The sequence below is a fragment of the Symphalangus syndactylus genome, chromosome 14 (assembly GCF_028878055.3).
Source record: "Symphalangus syndactylus isolate Jambi chromosome 14, NHGRI_mSymSyn1-v2.1_pri, whole genome shotgun sequence".
Classification (NCBI taxonomy): domain Eukaryota; kingdom Metazoa; phylum Chordata; class Mammalia; order Primates; family Hylobatidae; genus Symphalangus; species Symphalangus syndactylus.
In genome coordinates, this window is record NC_072436.2 from 40,172,627 (window position 1) to 40,199,415 (window position 26,789).

The 26,789-nt window shown below is 47.7% G+C and overlaps 1 protein-coding gene across 1 annotated transcript in view; it reads left to right on the forward strand.

Moving 5' to 3' along the window:
- The first annotated feature begins 1,046 nt into the window (after nt 1-1,046).
- PAX8 (paired box 8) overlaps nt 1,047-26,789 on the forward strand; it is a 59,954-nt gene continuing 34,211 nt past the window's right edge. The window contains exons 1-2 of the mRNA XM_055241323.1: nt 1,047-1,137; nt 1,500-1,599. Coding sequence (XP_055097298.1) covers nt 1,575-1,599 — 25 coding nt within the window. The 5' untranslated portion in view covers nt 1,047-1,137; nt 1,500-1,574. The remainder of the gene's footprint in view (nt 1,138-1,499; nt 1,600-26,789) is intronic.

Sequence of the window (26,789 nt, forward strand, 5' to 3'; positions counted from 1 at the left end):
TGACCCCCGAGCCTGCCAGTGTTCCAGGACATTTGCTCACTCATACCCACTCACAATCTTACATGTACCCCGACTCCCCGACAGAGAGAACTATGAGGAAGGAGGGGGCAGCTTTTGCCATCACTAAGGTAAAGAGGTGCCAGGCAGCTCTGCTCGGTCCCAGGGTTCACCAACCCCGCCGTCATTCCCACCGGTGGACCCCTTCTTAACCACACCCAGGCCCCCATATTGCTGAGGCTGTTGATTCCTACAGACCAGGCCAGAGGTCAGCTCAGTCCTGTTCCTTTCTAAGGCCTTTCCACACAGAGGTGAAGTCTAGGCCCTCAATGCCCTTCCCCTGAACTCTTCTTCCAAGTTCAAAATCCTCAAGGAGCAAGAAAGAGGGCAGGTGGCTGCGTGTGTGTTCCAGAGGAGAGAGGCAAGGAGTTGCTGTGGAATGGGTTATGTGACAATTTCGTTAGCCTAACAATGCAAGGGTGTGGACTCTATCTGTGTAGAACAGAGGGAATGGCTTCAGGTGCTGCTCAGGATTCTTCCCTGGAAGAGGTCATAGCTGTGGTGAGAAGGTAATAGCATCTTGCCTACAGCCCTGGAAGCAGGCTCTACCTAAAGAATCAGGCATAAAACAGAAGTTCCCTCCTTCCTTTTACAAAATAAAAGGCTGCTTCCCGGTGAGCAAACCAGGGGTGACAGGGGGCAAGAAGGGCATCCTGCAGAGACCATCCCTCTCACTTCTGGTGGTCAGTGACCCAGGAGGACCCAGAGAGCCTCATCCTCAGGCTCCTAGGCCTCTGTTCCCCACTCCTCCAATATTTCCAGGCCTGCTGAGTTAGGGCTCAGCTGCCTCCCTCTTCCCTCCGCTGGAAACAGAAGCTCCCAGCGAATGTTTCTAACTCCTGAGTCCACTCAGCCATGTCCCCCTTGCAAAATCCTCCCCTTCCCGCACCCCCCTGCACCCAGCCAGCCAATCCGCGGCCTGCGAGCCTCGCCAGACCCATCTCCCAGGGCCTCGGCGGGATAAAACCGGTCGGCGATGCCGGGTGGATGGGAACAAACTTCAGAAGGAGGAGAGACACGGGGCCCAGGGCACCCTCGCGGGCGGACCCAAGCAGTGAGGGCCTGCAGCCGCCCGGCCAGGTATGTCACCCAGGGGTTAGCTGGAAGCTGGCTGGCAGTGAGGACGGGGGGATGGAAGAAAGGAGAGGGTCCCAGGAAGCCTGGCAGCCTTTTCCCTCCCAAGTTAAACGGGATAAGACTGGGACAGCGGAGGGAGTGGGCACGGAGGTTGGAGTCTGGAGCTTCTTCAGTGCACCCCCAATCCTTGATCCTCCCGGGAAGCCTGTTAGCTAGGCTAGGCTGAGGTTGGCCCTACTTCGCCTAAAAATCCTCCTACTCCTGGCAGACGATGCAGATGTAAAGGATAAGGCCTGGGGAGGGGGCCTGCGGATGCAGGCATCGAATCTTATCTCATCTCGTGCCCTTCTCCTGGATTTGTGCAGGGCAGCGGCAGGCGCGGCCCGGACCTACGTGAGTAAGCCCCGAGCCCTCGGCGGGCTGCGAGCGACTCCCCGGCGATGCCTCACAACTCCATCAGATCTGGTAAGAAAGCGGTGTGGTCAGGACCCCCGAGCCCCAGCGCCGCTGAGCGTCCGTGCGTGCGCTCGGGTCGTTAGATCTCGGGAGAGTAAGCACGGGATTCGCGGGACCCACCCGCGTGGGGACCCAGCTGGGGGCGCCTGGGGCCTGGCCCTCCGCTGGAGCCGCCTCGCTGTTCTCGGGCAGTGGGGTTCCACTCGGCCAGCTGAACCGCCCTCCCCAGGTTTCGAGGGACCACATGGAACGGTGAGGGGATCTCTGTGAAGTTAGAGGGGGTTTCCTTTGAGCTCCATTCCCAGGCTTGCATGGCGCATTAGGGTGGACATTCTTCGTCCTCTGTCCCTGGGCTGCACCGGTGCTGGACTTGCCGTTTCCCCGTCCCCGACCTCTATGTCCTCTTCCTCGGGTGCGCGCAGTCCTTCCCAGTGACTCCCCTGGATGGACTGTGAGCTCCCCGCATCTCTCAAGCCAACGGGAATAGAGCCGGTGGTCCCGGGCCTGGGAGTCGGCAGCGCACTCAGGTGCTCTCCGACTCCTCCTGGCCCAGCACCGGGCAGGCAGGGAGCCGCGCGCGGGGCGTCCGGCTGGTGAGGACTAAGCTGCTCGCGGAGTCAAAACCCCCTCCCCACCTGCGCCCGGAAGCAGGGCCTTCAAAAACACTCAAGCTCCCAGGCCGCGATGCCTGTTTTCCCCCTTCCCGGCCAGGGCTGGGCAGGGTCTTTGCTGGGAAGGAGCTCCAGGGTCGGGGCTGGTGGGTGCAGCCGTCCCGGCGGGCAGCGAGTGTGGACAGCGGCAGAGGCGCAGCGCGGCCCGCAGTGATGGATGGAGTCTGGCCGGCCGCAGAGAAGGCGATTTATGGGGCCAGGGCGCATCGCTATCGATTTGGGCCGGCGAAGTGAGAGGAAATCGATATTTCAGAATGAATTCTCCGCGAATATGAAGTCCCGCTCTGCAAACGGGACATTTGTTATAATAAGGAGGGTCGGATCGGGCGCGGAGCGCGGCTGAGATCTCTATTTAGCCAAGCGCACCGCGGGGCCCGGGCTGTGCGGCGCAGTCTCCAGTCCCAGGGCCATGGCTCAACTAGGAGGGGAGCGGGAACCCCTGGGGCGCCGGAATATTTCTCACTCGGGTTCTCTCTAGAGCTGCAGACGAATGCTCCCTCCCGGCCCCCATTCCCCTCAGAGACCTGGGCCAGAATCATCCGGCTGCCCCTAGAAGGCGCGGGGTCCCTTCAAGGGCCTCAGGGTAGAGATCTCACAGCCATTCCCCGGCGCGGCGGGGTTGGCGAGCCCTGGGACCGAGCAGAGCTCCCTGGAACCTCTTTACGGTCCGCGCCCGGGAACTACGAGCGCTCCTAGGCCACTTTCTAAGGTCAGGATCAGGTTTTAGTCCCTTAATCTTTAGCCAAACCGTGGTACGATACCAGACATCGCCAGGACCATCCCTGAGGCCTAATGTGCAGTGCCCGGTGCCCAATCCCATGCCAAGCTGGTCCAATGGCACATCTGCTCAGCTCTGGAGGTCCATCTTTCCTCCTGACCTTCCCCTGACCCTTCCGGCGGTGGCAGAAGGAGTGGGTGCTCTCAGAAGTCAAATTTACTGTGGCCGGGCTGGACCCTTACTCTCCGTCGCTGCCCAAGAAATGAGACCATGTCCCCCTCCCTCAGATGAGCTTTTTTTTTCTCGGCTACTTATTTTCATTCTAGAAGTACTCTATTAGAGTAAATTGGAATAGAGTATGGAAAGAATAAAAAAGGCACAATTTATTTTTACTGTAGTTTTAATCAGTAACAGTGCCAGATGATGAGATGCGCGCTTTCCCATTAGCTCGGATGCAAATCGCGCTTGGGTTTTGGGAGAGAGCCCTCTGCCCCTGGACCTACCAGGTAATTTTTTTCCCCGTTCTTCTCTTCGGGAAGACAGAGGGGCTTCTTCTTCTACCCTCTTTCCAAAACAAATAAACAAAGTGGCTAGGGGGGGAGGATAAGACTTTCTTCTTATAGTTTAATTTAAATGCTATTAAAACAAGAAAATGGCCTATAACAGCATAGACTGCTGAAGGCACTCCCTGTTTCTTTTCTGAACCCTCCCTGGGCAAACCTGAGGGAGAGGCCCTCTGTCTTTCTGATCAGTTTACCTGACACTGTTGTCTATAATTGGAGCTAAATTCATAAGCGGACCCCTCCTGTTTTTACAAGCCCATTTTCTGTCAGGTTTTAGCAGCTTCCCTCTTTTCCCCAGGCACCTCTATTCCCGAGTTCCGCAGTGCTTAGGGAGCTCCCCTGTAAGTTTTCTTTGAGCAGAGCCTGGGACGCAGGCAGCCACACGGCTTTTCGCGGGAGCGAGGCCGAGCGCACCCTTACCGATAACCGGAGACGCTCAGAAAAACTTTCCTGCGCGGCCTCCGCCGCCCAGCCTGCCACGGCTCTCTCACCTCGTCGTTGGCTGGTCTTGCCTTGCAGAGAGTCTTAACATTGTCTTTGCTACAGCTTTATTCTGAAGGAATGTTGAATGCGAATCATTCTAACATGCGCAGGTCAGCGATGGGCTGAACGTTCCTTAAAATCGCTATTTTTGTTACATCAGGGACGAAATTCTCTAAAGCAAAAACATTTTTTTAAAAAAATTCAAAGATGCAGAAGAAATATTAAATGCCCCATATATATTAAAGTGAAAACAATACTGTACCAATGAGGAAGAGAGTTTTGTAAAAGCAAGCAGGCTGGCTGTCATTAAAAGTTATCTTAAATAACTTGTCGCAGCCCACTCCCACCGTCCTGAAAATAGTTCATTCAAGTGGTAAAATAAGACAAGGCAGACGACGATGTCTCTAACTTCCCTGATGTGAGATCTAAAGCCCCATTCCTTCCTCTTAGTTTTAGAATTGAGGAAAGGGGAATAAATGCATTTGGAAAGGATCTGTTTTCTTCCCAGGTTTCCTGCCTGGGTTGAAAATAAGGTTTCGGGGAATGGAAGCAGCTTTGAGGAACATAAAGAGGTATTGGGGTTCATCAATTCATCTTTGTTTCAAGATGGTCTATCCCCCTCACCCTCCACAATGCAAGTTAATTAGGAGATAATTTAGCTACCTTGTGAATTAGTTTTAAGATAAGTATCTTTTTAAGCTTTGTCACTTTAATTGCTCCACTGATTGATAAGAAGCAATTATTTCTAATTGACACTTTTTTGATGTCTATTGGAAGCATTTATTTGGAACTTTTGGGTGGTGGAAGGAAAGTTAATTAATTTTATCAGTTTACCCCCAAAAGGACTCTGCCTAATTTTGTTGAAGAAGACAAAGGAAGTGAAGGAAACCAAATAAAAAATCGATCTCATGGAATTTTAATTATTAAGGGACACTTTGGTTTAAATTAGAGGGCATCTACTAATATAATATGTCAAAACGTTCTATTTATGGCCTCAAATCTCTAATTTATTGAGATGCATTTTATAGGTATTCATTTTCCTATGGATACACTCAAAGGCCCTTTATATGCTGCCTTCATTTTGGAGCAGGTTCCTCTGCTGTGTAAATAATTTTTGTGAAAAGTAAAATCTGTCAAACTTGGTATGCCCAGAAAAAATGAAATCATTTTTGTAAGAGCCAATTGTAAGAAAGATTTACTAATAGTCATCCTTGTTCTGTAATTATTGATGGAGTTGGGTATAAAGGTGAAACTTTACTTACAGTGACATGCCTTTTTCGTACCTAAACCTTGGAGTAAACAGTTTAATCATTCACATCCTCCAGAACATTTTGCTGTGAGACAGAAAGGAGTAAAAGAATAAAGAGAAAAAGAAAGACACTGAAAGGAGGCAATGGGGGTGGAAAGGAAAGAAAAGGAGAAGGTAGCTGGAGAGAATAAAACGAAAGCATTTATTTCAGAAATGAAGATAGCCAGGTGCGTGGAACCTTTGCCATTCAATATAAGAAAATTGAAATCCTGCTTTCAAAACACATTTTTGTTAACATCAAATCTCTACCACAGTCTCCAAGCAACCCCTAACCACCATGGGATATCCCCACTTTTCTACACCTTAAAAAAGAAAAGAGGCATAATTTTAGGAAGCTGGCTGATCCGGATCTTGGATATCTGGCTGTTAAAGTCTTTATTTGGGGTCCATGAAAAGGAAGTAAGAAAACGCACATTGTGCTCTGGGATTTATAAAGAGATTCGAGTGTTGTTTATGTTTATTTTATTATTAAAGCCCCTGTGATCTTCATCTCTATTTTGTATGCACAATCTTTTCATAGATCGACTTGTGACTTATTGATATAGGAAAGCATTCCCACATTAACTCAAAGTAGAGACACACACACATGTACACACACACACGTCTGGAATGAGAGAAACACAATCACACAGGACGCGTTCCTGTCAGGTTAATTTCAGCCAGTGCCTTTTTCAATCATTTATTGTAAAATCTTACCTGCTTTTATTGATGTTTCTCCCAGATTATGTGGAGCTGCAAGAATGAGGAAATATTTTAAATGAAAAATAAATTTAAGACGTACAAACATCAGATAATATCACATACCAACCTCACTATTAGTGAAATTGAAAGAATATATAAATAATGCAAAAAAAAATCAGCAAGGGAGAGTTTAGTAATGGAAAATTCCCCTGCAATTAAATGAAACAGTAATTTAGTGAAGATATGCCTGAATGAATTAGCATTTATTAATTGGCTCTCATAAAAACAATTTGTGTGTGTGACTTGGGGAGGGGGATGTTTAAAGTAGATATTGTCCATAGATAAAGTTCCTCAAATATTCATATCAAATTATGTCGTTATCACATTCTATTTTGTGAGAAATTCCAAGCCTCTCACTGGCAAGTTACACCTGTACACAGAGAGCTTGAATGCAAGGGAAAGGAGTCCCATCTAGATCAGAAAGAATAAAGCTGGTTCCCGCTTCTCTTGGTACATTTTCAAATGTGAAACGAATGAGGGACACACTGGCAGAGTCTTCTATGCTTAGGAACATCCAAACCGGGCCCCAAGAAGACTCCCTGAGGACCCAGCTCTTCTGGGGCACAACTACCTAAGCCAGAGCTAAGCCAGGGCTGCTTTTTGGTTCTTGTCCCCCAGCCTGCTCCAGCATCCTCTCCAGCTCAGGCAGGAACTGCAGTTTGTAATCTCAGTGAGGAGCTTGCTAGGGTTGACTGGTGCATGGATGTGTTTACTTTCTCTCGCCACAGTTGGTCTGTCTTCAGTTCTAAGCATTTTAAAGCTGCTCTATTTATCAGTCCAAGAAGTGCTGAGTTCTCCGTTGAGCTGAGAAGCTTTGAGCTCTATGGTTCTGAGTACGCGAGAAGCCAAAAGATAAAAGAAACTGTTTCATTTAAGAAAAAAAAAAATGTTTAAAAAGTGGGGGCAGGGTAATGAACAAGCCCACCTTCAAGACTGCAGATTAGTTTTGCTTTTGTTTTAGTTGAAAACTTGGTGCACTGGCCCCTATCAGGTCCTCATTCTCTTCAGAGATAGAACTTAGTATTGAAAACACCCTCTAAGAGAGGAGAATGTGCCCTCATGTTATCTTCAATTAGAGGGTGTAGAGTTCTTTGCGGGAGGGATTCTTTCTGAATGCAGATTGGGACACTTTCGCCCAGGTTCTTCTGGGGAGGGAGCTAACACATTCTGCCTAGGAAATGCAGGCAATGACTACTTTCAGCAGGAGTTCTAGACGTTCCTTTTGTGGGGAAGGAGTACAGAGCATGACAATCCAGGAGTCTCTTGGCTCCTGAAAACTCCACTCTCCCACACCAATCCCAGTTCATCCAGTCAGTGGTCAGTGATCCTGGGATGGATGGATTCTCTGCAGCGAGGTGGAGTAGGAAGAAGCATCCACTCCTCTTTGTTTATCTACAGTAATGACACTTTTAAATAGATCTTGAGGATTCATAATTATTTCCTTAGGTCCAGAGTTAGGGCTGACAAGACTGTTTGGGTTGCTGAAAGCCCCTCTAGACCCCTCCCTTGGCCAGATAGAAATACGATGAGCAAATTTCTCTTATATAAGCCACTGGCCAGAAAAATCTTCATGGGAATGCTTCTGTCTTAAACCTGTAACTCATGTCATTGAGTCTGGGCTTTACCTTGCTTGGCTTGGGGGTCCTTCCCCAGGAATGGGTCTGGGTAGAAACCAGCATCTCTTTGTGAGGCATGTCTAAGATCAAGGGGAAGAAAGTCCAAGAGTCCCCCAAGGATACTTGGGTTCTGTTTCTGTGTTTCTTCCCGTGGACCCTCCATAGTCCTGAATGCCATATAAGACGCCGGCAATCCCTATGACAGCCCAGCCAGCCTCACAGCTCCTCCTGCTCTGCCCATGTCACATTTACATCCAAAGAAAAAGAACGTCTGCACAAGAGCTGAGCATACCTGGCACTTAGTGAGCTCTCAATGAATGGAAACTGTGATTCTTCTCTCTGAGGACTGCCACAGGTGTGGTGTGGTGCTGAGAGCAGATGTATTCATCATCTCATTTAATTCTCACAACTCTGCCAGGCAGGTATTGCTATTGACATTTTTATAGAAGAGAGGGGAAGGAACTGGTGTTCAAAGAGGTTGATATGACTCCAATTCCCTTTTCCACTGCTCCCTACCTCAACCACCCAAAGTCCAGCTCATCAGAACTCGGCTACTAGATGATCGAAACCTGGAATCCTAGTGAAAACTCCCATCAGAACCCTTGATAAGAAGGCTCAAGTGCCCATGCTGGCAGTGACAGGCAAGGCCTTCAGTCTATCAGCTTGCTTTCCTCATCACTGTTCCCCACTCTCCAGTTTAATTAAAATACGCCCCTTTCTAGTATGGTTCTCAGTCTTCCCTCTGTGAAATGGAGAAGTGGTTCCTGCCTGGATGCCTCTCCTAGAAGTAGCTATGAGAAGGAAGGAGATGATCAGCCAGTTGGAAAGGCAGAGGGAGGGGGGCCTTACTTTCACATATCCCCCCAAGGCTGCTGTGTCTCCATCTGCACTGGAAAAAAAGCAGATATCATCAGGCACCACAAGTTGAAGGACCCTGGGGAACTTACTTCCCTAACTTGGCATCTCCCAAGCACACTCAGCCTCCCTGCCTAGGTTCATCTTGGATGTGATGCAAATAGCTTCAGAGTTGCTGGGGAGGCTTCCGCATGCTGTTAGGGGCCAGCACTGGGGGCCCATCCACAGGCAGCATAGCTAGGAGTGGTGGCCACTGGAGGTACCAGTTGTTATGTCCCAAAGCTTAGGTTCATCCCCTCTGCCACTTCCTCAGGATCCCTCTCACTCAGGGGCTTAAAAGCAAGGCATTTCTCTTTTGGAGCCTCTGCAGAGGTTCAGTTTTAGAACGTTAGCTTGAAAGAAAGGGATTTTATTTTAATGTTTTCACTTTTTCATGTAGAAAGTAGCTGCTTAGCTCTCAGGCTCTCAGATGAAAACCTGTCTTTGTTTTAAGCAGCGGGAGAGATTGAGAAAGAAAAAATAATTCATTCCTCCCTGCTTTTAACTTTTTTTTCGTCATCTTCAGCCACAATACTCATTGGTTTTGTCTTTTTTATTTGTTTTCTTAAATGGCCTTGGGGTGACCTGGGTAGTTAGTGCTAATTAGTCCACTAGGACATATTGTGACTCTCAGGGCAGCACAGCAGAAGGGTCCAGGAGTTGGTTGGGTGACGCACCTAGGAGAAAAATGGCTCAATCTGCTGTCATCGGTGTGTACTACAGTGTTGGTGCACACCCGGGCCCTCTGTGTGTTGCAGTTTTGATTCTTCGGCATCTCCAGGAGGACAGTAGAACTATTATTCTTGGGATAAACTCAGGGGCCATGAGGTGTCAAGAGAGTGAGAGGCTTTTGAAATCAGCATGAAGCCAGGATGAAAGCCCCTGCCCTGCAGGCAGAAGAAGGCAAAGCCCAGGCTTCCGTCTTGGCCCAGACCTTGCTGTTTTTGTGTGAACTTAGTCAAGTCAGTTGTCTCTCTGGGCTTGTACTTCATCTTTATAAAATATGGGGATGCTGCAGGGCTTCTGGGGAGTCATGTGAGTAAAACCTGTCACCTCATCTGGCACATAGCTGCCACTCAAGACACTTTCCTGTGCTCCATGTAGTAGTCACCAACGAGCAGAGTCTCCAGAACACATTCCCGAAGTCCCATTGTTGTAGTGTTTCCTGTGAAACGGCCACTAGTAGCTTGAAACCCAGTACTTCGTTCTATTTAAAATTTAGGACAGACTTTTTAATATTTCATGTGGACAAAATAATAGATGTACCACCTAGGAGTACTGGGATTAAATGAAGGGACGCATGGAAAGTGCTGGCTATGACCTCTGCGGCTGTTATCTGCTGTTACCACAGCCTGAAATGGAAAAGGATGCCTTAGTTCACCTTACCAGAAAACACACTTATAGGGAAAACACTAAGCTTTTGAAAGAATGGCTGTCTGTGGACTGTGTGTTGAAATGTTGAAATCCAGAACATTCTAAGGGTTTAATAGAATTGGTCTTTGAGCAAACATGAGCTCAAGTGGGTTTGCAGTTATGCTGCGTGTGCAGCTAAGACAGGACTGCAGGAAGACTTGCCTGGAGTACTTGTTTTTAATTGACACTGAATCATATATTTATTTTTAAAAAATTAAATCCACGAATCCTCTGCCTTCTTCTTTCTTCTCTCTCCCTCCCTCCCCACCTGCCTCTGTCTCACAGTTTTCTACTTTGGGTAATAATAATCCAGCTTTGGCCTGATAGCAAACCCTGGTTGACATTTAAAAGTCTCTGTGATTAGCTGAGCACCAAATCTCTAACTTAAGCTTTGCTTTGCTCCTTTGCTTCAACACTGAGCAGGGTAGAAGGCACCTCTACAAGGCAGGGAGCTGGAGTCTTGCTCTTCCCTTTCAAGAAGGCAGACCCGCAGAACCAGGAGGAAGAGTGATCAGACAAAACAACTCAGTGTTAGGAAAAGGACTGAACACTAACAACCCGTTCGGCAGGAGCACCAAAGGTCATTTATCTTGAGCAGCCACCCCAGCACAACTATGTTGTGGCTGTTGACAGACAAACCCCATCTGGCTTTCTCGAGTCTGGTCCTCATTGTTTCAGAGCCAGTGTGCTCCATGACGGTCTACACTGGGGCTCCATCTCAGGGCTGCTGGACAGTTTGTGACAAAATGTGGCAGGGCTGTAGGTAAAAGTGCCATGGAGACACTTCTGCCAAAAGAAAATGTTTACTGGACACTTCCAATGTCTAGGCTCCATGCCTTCACAGATATGCACACTTTCCCCTCTCTAGGCCTTACATCTCTTTGGCAGTATGACAAGACCTGGGTCCTTCGAGCCTTGGGGACCATCCTGGGCCCCCCATATTCCCTGGGGACATGGCAGTACCCCATACCAGGAAGGTCCCCATGGCCCATGGCCCACCCCCACTGCTGGCCATGGGGCTGTCTAGACAGGTGCCCCACACTGTGACAGGCCTGCCTGGGCCTCAGGGCTCCCCCTTTTGCAGGTGGCACCTGCTTTCAAGGGTCCTGCTTACAGTGACATAGCTGCTGTCCTGAGACTCTCCTTTCCTCAGGGCCTGGCTGGGGACCATGCCATGCCTGCAAAGCACTTGGTCACGTGCTGCCCACATTCCAGCTGTCCTCACCCATCCCAGCTCCAAAGCCACCTACCCGTGAAGCTGTCCATGATTCCTCTTCCTCTTCCCCACCTCCCCAAGGTCTCCTAGCACTCTGTTTGTATGGCATGCCTTGCAGTCCAATTTTTGGAGAAGGCTTGATCTCTGTGGCTCTCAGCTTCCAGACTTGAGCTACTTGAGTACCTGGGAGAATGTATGCCTTGCACATCTCAGAAGCTTCATAGGCTTTCATTATGCTGGTCTACCTAGATCCAGAGTTGTTCAAGGCTAGAGGGAGCTCACAGATGAGATTCTGTCACCACATTTTGCCAGTGAGGAAACTGAGACCCAGAGAGGTATGTCCCGACCCTGGTCCCACAGCCCTTGTGGCAGAGCAGACTCTCCATCTCATCACCAGGACTCTTTCCATGACCCTGTGGTGACTTCCAGGGCATGATAAGTTAGAGTAAGGGCTGACCCAACCCAGAGAGCCTTTGCAGTGGCCTGTGCTGCATAAGCAGGATCCAAGGAAATGAAGGGGCCTCCTTCGCCTGCTGACAGGGACTGGGAAGCCCAGTGACAGCTGCTGAGACATACAGACACACACCCATGCACACTCACATGCATGCACACACATACACAGCATATGTACAACACTCACATCCAAACATATAGACAACCAGGGGGGATTAGGGTGAAGCAGGAAGGCACTCAGGGTGCAAAATTCAAGGAGGCTCTCCCTCTCGGGCTCATGCAAGGGCAGGGTTGGTCCTGAGAGCAAGTGCCTCCTTAGATCTTATAGCCTGGACACCTGGCTGTCCTCACTCTAGTCCCCAGTATTTATATGACACACACACTCATACCCAATTACACACACAGACCACAGTACTTACAGACATATACATGGACACATGAATACAATATTCCCCATCTCGCACACATAAACACACTAAAAATAAGCCTTTAAAATGTACAAGTACGTGCAGAAGACTGTCCTAAGTCTGTGGGTGATTTAAAAAGACCAGAGAAGACCCTGCTCTCAGAGACCCTGAGAAATGCAGCTGGGAAGTTACAGGTGTGATTGATGAGTCCCGGCTCATAATCGATGCACTGGGGAAAGTAGGGTGTAAGCTATCCAGGAATCTGCTCTGTGCTGTGCATCTATTTAGGCATGAGGTCACTGCCATGTGACCTCCCTGTTCTTGCAACTTGTGGTTTAAGGTCTGAGTAGAGGAATACCAGTGTCCAACCATGAGCCCCTCCTGGCCACTAGCCCCTCACTGAAATTACGGGTCATGGGTAGTCATGGAGCCCTGTAGAGACCTTTTGGTCCAGCATTCTTGTTTTCACATAAGATCCAGGGGCAGCCAGTCATTTGCCTGCATCAGCCCCTAGCACCACTAGGTCTCTGGGGTTCACAGTGGCTCTTCCCAGATGAGGACAGAGCTACCAAGTGGGCAGCAGCAGTAGCAGCAGGACTCATCCACTCCAGAACTGGCCTCGAGGTCCCCCAAGAATGAAGCACTGAAGGCAGGTGGCTGCCAGCTAGCATGGGCAGGCCTCTCTGCTCAGCTCAGGATATTCTCTGTAACATTCTGTCCTCGCTCAGAATTCCTGGGCCACTCTGCGCCTGAGATCCCTCAGCCCCAGGCAGTTCAGGCATGCTCTGTCTACTACACTCTAAAGGAGATGTGTGAACACAAACCACAGTCGCATGCACAACACTGAGCTTGTTTCTCCACCCACATGAACTGCATTTGTCACTATTATACACAATATGGTGCCATCATGCATATTTTGTACATTTGATCAGCCAATATTTATATAACTTTCATAAATCAGTGATTCGCAAACAGTGTTACCCCATAGGGTGGGCAGAGGTGCTCATCAATATAATAAAACTGAACAACAGTGGTAGGAAAAGGTACACTTGTACTTATCTTCAAGTTTAAGATGTAATTTTTTTCTGTTCAATGGCCACTACCTCATATTATTTTTAGGATCTGGGATTGGACTTAGCAACATATTATGATTTTCAAGAAGCTGAGCTCACTGTTTTGTGGCGTTCTTTGCAGAACACCGTGAACTTCCAGGTGCCCTATGTGCTGACAAGTGTCAGGACAGCTGATGTCCAGCTGACGTGAGGCTGGACTTGTGTGATAGGCACGTTGTGGCCATAGCTCCCCACCCTGTGAAATGATGAGATCGACATGCCTCTATCCATCATTAGGATCCCCAGCATGGAGAATTTACACTGTCGCCCTTCAAAGAAAGGAGCCAAGTCCCAGGCATCTCTCCTCCGCTTGACTTTCCCAACAAAACACCCTTCTTTCCTGGCTCCAGTATAGCACATGTGTGTTGGTCATTTAGGAGCCCAGGTGCCTTGTGGCAGAGTAAAGACACACACAGAAAAGGTGGTCTTTTCTTACTCAGCATCCCTGGAGCACACCAGGACCATGATGCCCTCCTTGAGATTTCCTTTAAAGACCCTGTCACTCCTGAGGTTTCCATCCCAGCTACCCACAGAAGTCTTGATTTCTTTTGTCTTTCTCTCAGCTTCACAGACTTCTTGGTCCACCATGGGGAGGGCTTCTATTCCCAGCCATCCACTGTCCTGTGGTGAACCTCTCTCCTCTCCTCCTGGCCCATTTCTCTCCCAAGTGTGTGCTCAGTCTGCATCATGTGGCCAGATCATCTCAGGTTTTGATCCAGCTCCCAAAGAAGCACTCAGTGCCCCTTCACTCTCTCACTCTCACTTCCCGGCACTTGGGTTTTGCTGCCTCTGTGTCTGGAGTGCTCCAGGAAAACTTCTTATGCCAACCGCTGGCATGTTCAGTTACCTTCAGTTTTTATGATGTGCCCTCACCCAATCACGCATCCCCGGCCACACAAGGCTCAAGATCTAACTCCAAATTATTTCAAAGAGCATTATTACTCAACTATTCAATTTAGTAAGTCAATGTCTACTGAGCCCCTCAGTGTGGCCATCAGGGAGTTAGGCTTTGGGGTTATGGAACTCAGGAGACCATGGCTCTGCCTTCATGCTGACATTCTAGAGAGAGGAAAGCAAACTGAACTTTCACCACAATCACAGAGAGAAAGCAAATGCTTCAGTCTAGATAGACACAAAATGCTGAGCAAGTAGGAGAGGGAGGCATGCTGAGCTGTGACCGGGTCAGGGTGGGATTCCTTAAGGTGGCTCAGAGGAGAAACCATCCCCAGCAGAGATGCAGAGTCCCAGGAGGGTGTGCAGGTTCCAGGCACCAGCAGTCAGCCCTGGGTGAAGGAGACAGCAATGGGAACATGGGCAGGGTTCAGCCCAACTGCGAGGGTTGACAAGAGAAGCTAAGCTATGGTGTTAATTCCAATGTGCCATCAGAACATCTGAGTAAAGTGCACTCGATATATATGTTTTAGGGCATTTTATTCACTTGTGCATGAAACTTCCATCCTCCCCTGGCTTGATCTTACGCTTCTGTTGTTGGCAGTTTTCATATCCTTCTTGGCTTTCTTGCCACAGCTGCATACCTACTGACTCTGTTGTCTTCAGGCTTTGCGGTGCTTTTATTAAGTGGAAAAGCCATGGCAATAATCTGTGATAGCTAGGTTATTCGCTTTATCAAAATGTTCTGGTTTCTCTCCTCTCTTGGCTCTGTTTCAGACAAACTTAGCCTGGTGATTTTCCAAAATAATCAGATTTCTCCTTGCACTTCCTTTTAATCCAATCATTAACAAGCATTTTCAGGCAAACTGCTGATGTACAATCCGAGAAGACTTTCTCCTACCTCCGTGGCCTATTTCCCACTATTTCCGTATGCAAACCCATGTTACAGCCAACTAGTCATTGTTTCCAAAATACACCATGTACATTCTCACCTCTGTGTCTCTGCCCATTCAATGCAGCTGCCTGGAACACCCTTCCCACTCCCACTCCCTTAACAAAGCCTCAGCCAAGCTCCACCTCCTTCCTGAGACCTTTTTAGACACCCTCCACCTTTAGTGACCATCCTGTCTGACTCCCCACTGCACCTGCTCTGCTCCACTCCCTGGGTACTCAGTACCTGTTCCAACAAATGTCACTTAGCTTCTTACAGTGACAACCTGCCTCTGAGCTAGAAAAGAACAAGAACCCTTCCAGATCTCTCTCTATCCCCAGCACCTTACACAAAATCCTACATAAGGAATGAGGACTCTACAAATATCTGGGCTGCTCGTTTTCACCTAATTCTCCAACAACATTTTTTATTGCTTCCTTGGTTGATCCAACTTGCACATTTGAGTTTTGTATATGAAGTTTCTCCAACATGAAATACACCTGATCCTTTCCCATGATGTTGCTGTAATTACTTTTCTATTTTCTTTATAATAATTGGCAATGAGGAAACTGAGAAAACAAGAAATGCAGTCTTTGAAGGAACCTGATGCAGTCATTGAGGCCAGAGCTGTCCCACTGGCATACCTGCCTGGTCCTAGGAGTATCTTGCAGGCACAGAAGCCTATGCTTGAAGGCCGGATAGCCAGGTTGAGCAGCAACGGGCACTGGGAGTAAAAAACACTGGCACGCCTGGGGAGTTCTGAAACAACAAGGGACCTTCCTAGTGGATGCTGGGTGTCGACTTGGCAGGGTGATTGGTCAGATTTAGGGTGAGAGCATCTGTGAGGATAAAAGATTACAAGATTCCTGTAATTCCTGCAGACTGGGAATACAACTCCAAACAATATCTAGCACATAGTAGACATATACTAGGTGCTTCACAAGTATTTGTTAAATGGATCTTTATTTTCTTTTTTTCCTCTCCTTCTTCCTTACTTTCTTCTTCTTCTTCTTCTTCTTCTTCTTCTTCTTCTTCTTCTTCTTCTTCTTCTTCTTCTTCTTCTTCTTCTTCTTCTTTCTTCTTCTTCTTCTTCCTCTTCTTCCTCTTCTTCTTCCTCCTCCTCCTCCTCCTCCTCCTCTTCTTCTTCTTCTTCTTCTTCTTCTTCTTCTTCTTCTTCTTCTTCTTCTTCCTCCTCTTCTTCCTCCTCCTCCTCTTCTTCTTCTTCCTTCTTCTTCTTCTTCTTCTTCTTCTTCTTCTTCTTCTTCTTCTTCTTCTTCTTCTTCTTCTTCTTCTTCTTCTTCTTCTTCTTTCTTCTTCTTCTTCTTCTTCCTCCTCTTCTCCTTCTCCTTCTCCTTCTTCCTTTCTTGGCTTTAGATAAGTGTTTCTCAAGTGTGATCTATATCAGAACCTCCTGGGATTTTTCTTAGCAAATGTGGAGCCCTGGAATCTGTATCCTTCACAAGCTCCCAGGGATTTTTTTATGATCAGCATTTAAGAAACACTGATCTACAGCCCACCCCAGTCTTTCCCATGTGGAGTCCCTCATGACTGACTGCTGGGGGCACAGCCCTTCTTTTTGCACTGTGCCTCCTCCTCCCAGAGATCTCCCACCTGGCTGTGGGTAGAAGCAGATCAGATTTGAATGCAGTCTCAGGTCTGCCCCTAACTGGCTGTGCACAGGCCATTTGAGCCTCCGAGATGGCATCTTTATCTATAAAATGGGGCAAAGTGCCAGCCCCACCTACCTTATGGGATTGTTGTGAAAACCAATCCTGGGTGCAACCAAGTTCAACAACTGGTGTTTATTGAACTAAATTTAAGAATCACTTACTTGACAGTACTTTGGAAGGGCCCTGTGGATGTCAGGTGAGTTTATAACCAACATGTAGACTGGATCCAGGGTCAGAAAGTTCTTGAAAGGAGAAGCCTGGAGGTCCTGGCAATTGGAGGGAATCCAGCCTGGCATTTGGAATCTTTGCTGTGCTGATACACTGATGTTCTTTCACTGAAAAAAAAAAATTGCCACATGATGCAAGGATCACAAATGGAGAACAAGGTGATGAACAAGATGGTAGCAAGGGTAGTAATGTCAAGATAAACAGGTTCACCAAAAGAGGGTAAGATGTTAGAAAGGATTTTACCCTCTACTTGACTGACTGAACCTGCCTTATACTTAAGAGTCATTTGGAGGGAACTGGAGGGGCAGCCAGTTACCCTAGGACAGCGGCCTCCAGGGGCTGCCCAAGCCTGCTGTGTGAAATTCAGGGCTAAAGCCCTAAAACTCTATTGATCTGTGCATGGGTTTGCTAGGGCTGCAGTGACAAGGTACTACAAACTGGAGGGCTTAAATAATAGAAATTTATTGTCTCACAGTTCTGGAAGCCAAAAGTGTCAAATCAAGGGGTCAGAAGAATTGTTTCATTCTGAGGCTGGAGGAGAATCTGTTCTGTGCCTCTCTCATAGCTCCTGGTGGTTTGCTAGAAGTCTTTGGCATTCCTTGGCTTGTGACAGCATAACTCTGATATTCATATGGCTTTCTCACTGTATCTCTGTATCCAAATCTCCCCTTTTCACAAGGACTTGATCATATTGGATTAGGCCCACCCTAATGACCTCGCCTTAACTAGATCATCTGCAAAGACCTTGTTTCCAAAGTACTAGGGTGGTGGGTGGAGACAGCGGAGGGGACTATTCAATTCATAACACCTAAGTATTGTGTGTCCTTAGTCTGTTTCAGTCCCCACCCAGCTCTGACTTGACCCTCAGCTGCTTTGGGTCTGAGCAACACTGCTGCAGAAGCTCTGATTTGGGGCTGACAGAAAGAGAAGGGGAAGGTGACATCCATTCTCCAGAGCCTTTCCTATCGCTCCAACAGAGAAGGGGACTCCCCCTCCCAAGCCAGAATCGCCCAGAGAGCCTGAAGTCCAGGTTCAACACTTAGAAAAGGCGAGGCATGGTGGCTCACACCTGTAATCCCAGCACTTTGGGAGGCTGAGGCCAGAAGATTGCTTGAGCCCAGGAGTTCAAGACCAGCCTGAGCATCATAGCAAAATCATCTCTTTATAAAAAATAAAAAAACACTTAAGAAACAAAAAGGACAAGCAAACAAGCTGATACAAGAACCTAAAATCGGCCAGGCGCAGTGGCTCATGCCTGTAATTCTAACACTTTGGGCGGCCGAGGCAGGTGGATCACCTGAGGTCGGGAGTTCGAGACTAGCTTGGCCAACATGACGAAACCCTGTCTGTACTAAAAATACAAAAATTAGCTGGGCATGGTGGTGGGCGGCTATAATCCCAGCTGCTTGGGAGGCTGAGGCAGGAGAATTGCTTGAACCTGGGCGGGGCGGAGGTTGCAGGGTTGCAGTGAGCCAAGATTGCACCACTTCGCTCCAGCCTGAGCGAAAGAGTGAAAACCTACAATCTTTCAGGGCATGCCTTGCTTCAGGACATGTTCTGCACAAACCTCACCACCTTCTTCCTCCACTCTACCAACATGGCCCCAGCCAAGAAGCCACTAAGCTCTCAAAGGGCTAAGACAGGGATTAGGTCAGAACGCTGAGGTTCTTTCTTGGTTCTGCCATGAGGTGAGTCTGTGACATTAGACAGCTCACCTCTCCTTCCTGGTCAAGGATCCTCTCAGATGTGTGCCTTGCAACTCTGCCACTCCATAGACACTGAGCACATCCACCTTCATAGTCTGTAAGCCGTGGCAGCCCACTTTGTCACCATGCAAGTCATGTGGCAGCCCATAGGCCCCACTGTGTGCTACCTTCCCTCATCTTATGGCACTCCCAGTGTCACCCCTGGTGTTTGTCACATGGGAAGGTTACTCAATGTTTCCCTCTAGAGCTCTGTCTGTACCAGCTTCTGGGGCTTTCTGGCCTCTGTTCCCTGGCTGAGGGGCAGTCCCAGAGTTGTAGATATTAGGACTAGAAGGATCATCTGCTTCTGTCAAGCCAGATGAAGAAACTGAGGCACAGACTGGCATCATCACAGAGTGGGCAGAACCTAGGCCTCCTAATTCTCAGCACCCCTTGTTTCCTCTCCAGAAACCGCAGCCTGCAGGCTGCGTCTGTTGGCCTCTGTCCCTTCCCCTTTTCTTCTGCAGCGGTGAGGGCAGCCTTTAGAGTGGATAATCTCCTTCGCCATGTTGCCTGCTGTCGACAGGTGTGGAAACAACAGATGCACGGTTTTGTCACAGATTTTGCTCCTGTGTGTCGCTCAAAAAGGCGATTCCCCTTCATTTGTTCTTACCTGTTATGGTCCCCAGGATGGCCAGGCCCTCCTTCAGTCCCCCACCCTGAAGACTCTGCAACTCACACACACAGTCTCACACACACACACACACACACACGCACACACACAAAACAGTCACTCTCTCTCTCTCTCTCTAAATGTGCCCTAATTCAGGCTAAAGCCCACCCTTTACAAATGCATCCTCCATGAGCTAGTCAAGCCCGTCAGGTTGTATCTTAGTTAAGATCTCAGAAGCAAAGAATCCAGGCTTCAAAAGAAACTTAGAGGTCATTTAGTTCAACTGTCCTGGTGAGGGAGGCATCTTTATGTGACTTCATTATATTCAATATTCCCTCATTCCTCTGACCTCTCAGTCTCCGCAGTCACCCCAGCTACAGCTGTTATTTCCTTCCTGTTCCCCCTTCTCCCCCTCCTCACTACCTACCCCTACTCTCATGGTTTCCTGCCCTCAGCAGGGGTTCTTCTCACCCCCCTACCGTTTCCCTCCTTACCCATCTCTGGGTGATTTTTAAATCAGTGCCCACTAAACTCACATTTATAGCATTATAACTTTGAGCTGTAGAACCTACCAGTACTTTACGTCCTTTACTATCCATCCTCATCCCCAACACACACACATACTCACACATGCACACACCCACCCATTCATACACACATTCACACAGACACCCATATACACACCTCCACAGATATTCCACGGAGCTACCTGTGGACGGAATTGAAGGAGATAGTGCATGTAAATGGGTTGGAAAGCTTTAAGGTTCTATAACATGTCAGGGACTATTAACTTGTAAGTTTCTCAAGGGCAAGGACTGTCTTCTACTCAGAAACCATCACCCCACATACACACAGCCTGGAATATTATTAGACACAGAGTGGGTGCTCACTGAATTGAAATCTAATGTACTGAAAATTGCTTTAATATCAACCCATTAAAAAAAAGCATTAACAGCCACAGGCCTCTGACCTCAGGGGGAGTTGAGGGTGTAGCGCATTAACCTGTACAGTCGCTAAGCATCTAAACACATTGTTCGGCAGGTGCTGCCATACCTGCCTTGCCTGTTTCCCTCCTCAAACGCAGAGACCTTGGACCTTCCTTCTGCGGCCCAGAGGGCCCTTCCACAGCCCTGGTGTGTGATGCCAAGAGTCTGCAAGTGTCTAGGAAGCTCAGTGGGAAGGATCTGGGAAGAATGACCTCTAGTAAATCTGCAGGGAGGACTGGGAAGCTCCATTTGCAGCCCCTGACTAGAAGTGCATGTTTAATCAATTAATGCTTTCGATAAATGTTGACATTCACAGAGTAGATATAAACTCTAGGCTATCAACAGAGGAGATTTTTAAAAATGCAGATTCAGGGATGCTATGCCAACAGATTCTGACTGAACTGACCTGAGGCGGGAAGTTTCTGGACTCTCCAGGTGATTCCAGTGTACAGCTGGGAGGAGGAAAGCACTGCTCTACCCACTGCAAAGCACACCTGCATGGTCAGATAAAAGCTGCACCTCCCCTCAAGGAGCCAGGCGTCTGGGGAAAGAACTTGACAACGAGATTCAAAGAGAGCACAGGGGCTGGGGAGGTCAGTGGGAGGATGGAGAAGGTTCTGGAAGGTTGCTTCTGGGAGGCTTCTCTCACTGGGCTTCTGAAGGCCAGATTGCAGGGTGTGGATTAGCCATACCCAAAGCCACATCCACAGAGGGGGGGCATCACTCCTGCAGGAAAGAAAGGAAGGGAGTCCCCTGCTTGGGAAATAGTGCCCAATCTCAGAGGGAGAAAGTGGCTCATCTGCTGTTACTTTATATATCTTATTTTGCTAATATAATTTATAGGATCTAAGACAGCATGAAGAGACCTCCAGAAATCTCTGAGACAGCACCAAAGGCAACCTTACCCAGGGAACCCTTGGACTTGGTGACCTTCGGGCTCAGAGCAGCCCATGTGTGTCCCACTTGCCTCAAGCTCTCTGGCCCCTGTGCTCCCAAGGCCTCCAGCCTGGCTCCAGGAAAAGGCAGGGCCTCATGTCAAGAAGTACTTTTCTTAAGGAGCTTAGAGTTCTATTGACATTTGAAGTAGCTCCATCCCTAGAAATCCACACACTGAAGCCCTTCCTGGGAGGGAGGTGACAGGGTTAATCTAAGGGCTGGGGGAGGCGGAGAAAGGCCTTGAAACCACACAGTGAAGCCAACCAGATTAATAGAGGAAGAGAGAGGGGGGTAGACCATTAGGAAGACAAAGAGAAAATCATGCTGGAGCAATAGAAAGGGAAATCTAATATCAACTAGGGAAAAATAAATGGAGATTAGGGCAAACAAATTAGCTTTAATGGGTTCAATGCTAATACAAGAATAACAGAGGAGCTGCGAATGCCTTTGAGGGGAAGATGGGATAAAGAACCTGAGCAGTCATGCAAGCAATAAAGATTATGCAGGGAAGGGGGATGGCCTAAAGAGCCAGCGGGGAGGAAGAGAGAAGGGAAGACTCCGGGCGGATGGGTAGGGGAGCGGTGGCATTGGAGGAGTCTGCCATCTTTGACCGGAAAGGACTGGGACAGAGAGCTGGTAAGAACTGGGGAGGCAGCAATCAGGAGGGAAATAAAAGAAAGCAAGGAAACTGGGAGACACTGAGGGCAGGGATGCAAACCCAGAGCAGGAAAGACTGGGAAGAAAGGAGACAGTGATGGATGTAAACAAAGAGAATGGAGGGCAACCAGCCACTATGCAGGAGTGGAGAGAAATAAAGGAATTAGGTGCCCTCTCTGACTGGAGAAAATTTAAAAAGGAAAAATTAGGCCCCAAGAAAATGAAAAGCTGGAGAGGATTTGGAAGTGAGTTTTGGAAAGCACCCATACTTGGTAGGTGAGCAAAGGACATATTCGCTCTTAGGGAGGGGTCTGGCTATTCCTGGAATACAGTGCTGCTGCCAGGGGTGGTGCTGGAGGTGGGTGGACAAAAGTAAGCAGTGCAGAGCATTCACTATGGCATCTGAGAGCTCTCAGCTTGAGTCTCAGTCATGCCACTTTGTAAGGGTGGAGTCTTGAACCTGTTACATGCCGTCTCTGCTCCTCATCTTCTCATCTGTAAAATGAGGATAATGTACTTCATTCTTCAAAGGGTTATTGTAGGAGGGAGCTTCCTGAACTGACTCCTAAGGCATGAATGGAAATCAATCAGGAGAAGGTGAGGAAGGGGACCCCAGGCACGGAGGACACAGTCAAGGACCCAGGAGAGGATTCAGATGCAGCAAAAGAATGGCAAGCAATTCTGTGTTGTTAGGGCATCAGGTTCAAGGCTCAGACAGGTAAGAAATGAGGCTTGAACACTAAGTCAGGGTCAGGTAGTGGTAGGCATTGTCTACAAGGTTTAGTAGCTTGGACTTTGCCATGAAGAAAATGATGCCATGCCTTGCAAGGATTCTTAAATATGAGAGTGATATGGCCAGACTAGGGTTTAGATGTGTTGCTCCCAAGCTGGGTAGCAAAGGTTCACTTGAGCAAGCAAGGTTGGATGTGGAGACCAGTGAGTCCAGGTGAGTAGTTAACTCCTACTCACCTTCCACTCAGGTTACATGTCATTTAGAGACATCTTCCTAATCAGCTTGAACTCATTTTCTCTTGAACCCCCACCCCATTATTTTTTAACACTGAGCCCTGTTGTGTTCTTCTTAGCACTTATTCCAAGTAGTAATTAAACATTTATTTCTGTATTTACTTTTTAAATATATGCCCATCTTTAGCCTACCTATCCCTAGCCTGGAAGCTCCATGAAGGTAGAAATCAATTTTATATAATCAGTTCTGTTAAAATGCTTGTACATGGTAGGCATATAAAATACATGTAGAATAGATAAATGAATGCATGAATGTTTGAATGCTGGGGACAGAAGGAAGGTATTGGTTAGGTAAATATTTAGGAGGTAAAAAGCTGTCTTGTGAGTATTCCATATGCAGAGAACGGAAAAAGATAAAGGCTATTAGTTGATTCATGTGACATGTTTATTGAACACCTAATATAATTTAATAATGATCAAAATGAAAGAAGTCTTGCCCTCATGGAGCTTTCAATCTGGTGAGAGAAAGTTATGATTCATACATATATAGTTATGCAAAAAATGTAAAATTAAAATTTGGACCTAAAGATGCAATTAAATTTATCTATGATACCTCTCCAGTCCCCCCAAAATTCCTCCCTTGACTATGAGACTTTTTCTTCCTCTGATTTTCAACCAGCTTCCAAACAGCAGTTACATTTGATGCTACATTTCTACAACTGCCATTCAAAAAAGGTAAAGCATGTTATTAGAACACCCAAACAGAAGCCTGAACCTTCTCTGTAGGATAAAGCAAAGCCACAGAGGAAGTGACTCATTGCTGAAATATAAAGGATGAGCAGCAGTTAACTAGATAAGACAGGGAGACAAGAGCTCCAGGAGGAGGGAACAGCATGTGCAAGTGCCCCAAGGCTGGGGACACACTGTTACTTCCAAGGTCGTGCAGAAGACCGATGACAGTGCAGTGCAGAGAGTGTGGCGGCAGGTGGCAGGAGGCTAAGTGGAAGGGGCAGGCCCTGAGCTTGCATGACAGCTGGTGTTGTTGCCAACCAAGACAACACTAGAGGAGGAGCCCCCTTATCACCTAAGAGGAAATCTCCAATAGAAATTGAAAACAAAAGTTGGGGAAAATACCTTACTGGGGTTACCTGGGATGCCCACGATGCCATCAGGAGATGGATAGTAGGTACGACAATGAGAGTGTGTGGGATCACCAAGGATGGCCGTGAAGGGGGAGAGAAACACTGAGAACTGAGAGAAGCCTGAAGGGAGAAAACAGATGTCACGGAGCAAATGAGGGAAGAGAATCCCATTAAAGCAAAGCAAAAAGCCTAGACTGAAGGTATAAGGAATCAGGATATGGGATTGTCACTAAAATCTCTTCAAGAGGGAGCACATGGCACCCTCCAACCACTCACTGTCCATCCATGGCCACTCATCACCAAGCACATGCTAAGCAGGAGGCACAGAGCAGGCTGAGCACACTGAATGTGAAGAGAGGAATGGGCTGCAAGTATAGCTGCCTTTTGAGAAATTTAGTTGAAAACAATAGGAAAGAAGAGTATCATGGTCAAGGGAAGAATTTTTTCTGTTTAATTTATTTTGAAATTAAATAAAATTTTAGTCAGGGGCTGGAGGGGCAACATAGATTAATTTAATTCCATTTGTATGTTTAGGGGAAGGACCTGGTATAAAGGAAGAGGTAAGTAATGTTTTTAAATGGGAGGATAATTGATGGAGTAGGATCTCAGAACAGGTAGAAGGGCAAGAGATCAATGAGAAAAACACAGGCCACAGCTTTGCTTAGCTGCTGTCTTTCTGCTCCAGTTTCCCTTAGGAAGACAAGTGTAAGGCACAGAGATAACCAAGGGTTGTGCAGCAAGTTGGGGGTAACAGCAGATGCAGGATGCTGCTTTCCAGCATGCCAGCCCTTTTACCCAGTCCAAGGGTCTCATGTGTCCAGGTAACCCATAACCTCATGTATGCTGGCATGATCTGGTGTGCAGACTTTGGACACTGGGATTCCATGATCCTGGGACACTTTCTTCTGGAGTAACTGGAGGCACAGGCCCTGGTCTTTACTCCAGAAAGGCACCAAGCCAAGAGGATTAGCTGGGAGGTGGCACATGGAGATCACAGACCTGCAAGTGAGTAGCTGGGGAAGGGAACAACACCAAGCTGAGAATGCCAGGGACTGATTCGCATGGACAAGGCCTTTCCTTTGTGGAAAGGGAGTAGGCCTGGCATGATTTGAAGGGCACCCAAAGAGGCCACTGCACCTCTCACTATAGCCCTGCCAAGGCTCAACTATCACCTTGACACTCTATGGGACTAAAGCAAAAAGCCCCAGGTAGTTAAATGGAAATTTTTGCAGAACAACACATTGAGCCATTGCCACTTTAGGACTGGGCAGAGCTGCAAAAGGTAAAGCAAAAGGATAAAGAGGAAAGTACTGAAGTGTGGGATTTGGGGGTCCCACTGTGCAGAATCATGGGAATCCATGCAACAACCATAACCAGTGTAAACCATTTTTCTACCACTTGTATATACGAAAACACTAATTACAGTAGACAAAGACAGGGCCCCTGCCTTTGAGTGACTCATAAAGAAACTCAAATAGACAAAGTTACTGTTCAATGCCATCAGTGCTATGATAGGAATTTGTGCAAAGGACTATAGGAACATGGGGAAAGGATTTCCACATCTTAAGGGTTTGGATATTGGTGCATGTAACAAGAATTTTGGTCAATGAGTGTCTCTCTTTTCTTTCTGCCATCCCAACTACTCAGAGCTCTATAAAGGATGAAGAAATTACCAACAAAGTCCTAAGACCTCCCTGAATGGTCACTTTTCAAAAGGATACGTTTCTGGACAGCAGGCTTCACCTAGATCTTTGCTGAGCTCCCATCCCTTTACTGTAAGATAAGTCCTCTCTGACCCCAGGAAAGCTTGCATTTCTCGTCTGAGTACCTTCCACTCAGGAACCTGCTTGCATCCGGCCAGGCAGTCTTGTCTTCCTCCCCCATACCCACCCTGCCTCCCCACTCACAAACCTCCAGACATACAAAGAGTCTTTGCTTACGAGGCTTCAAACCTCTTCCTGGGTCACACCTTCCCCCCTCACCCCACTTCCCGCCCAACCAAGAGGCTCCTACTCATTTTTGGCTTCCGGCCTCAAAGCCCACCCCACCTGCAGCAGCATGAAAAGGTGGTCAGCACAGTGGGTGCCAATCGTCCCCCCAACCCCAGTGCAGGAAGGAAGTCTGCACCCACCTCTGGACATTTGGTGGTGACTCACCCAGAAGAGTCCACTCCCCCACACCGGACACAGGAAAGACAAAAGTCTTTCCATTACAGGGACTCAGCTCAAAACTTCAAACCATAGGGGCCATCTCCATCTGCAGCTAGCAGGCTCTTTCCAAATTCTCTTTCCTTCCTGTCCTACAGCCACACTAAATGTCTTTCAATTTCTTGAAGGCACCAAGACTTTATGTATGGATTTTTTTCCCCCTGAAGAAAATTCTTCACCTAGTTACCTCCTAGATACTCTTCCTTGCAGCTTCCCTCTAACTACTTACAGGCTCCCCGAGCACCTGGACTTATATCCTTCAAGAAAGATCACCATTAACATGGTGATTCCTAATGTATCTTATCATATCCCCCAAAAGGTTCGAAGTTTCTTGAAGGCCAGGATTCTTGTCTTGTTCGAGGTTGTATTCCCAGTGCTTTGTACCTGAGTCATGATAGGCACTTGGTCAATGTCTTGAGTTGAAAAGAAATGAAAAACATAATATACAAACAATCATTATTATTCTTAGAAGAATGTTGGAGGAGTATGAAGAGTTATTCTCTTACGCTTAATTTACCAGCCATCACCTGGCCTAAACCAGTGGTTTTCAAAGTGTGACCCTGGCCTAGCAGCATTAGCACCATGTGGAAACTTCTTAGAAACATAAATTCTTAGTGCAATCCCAGACCTA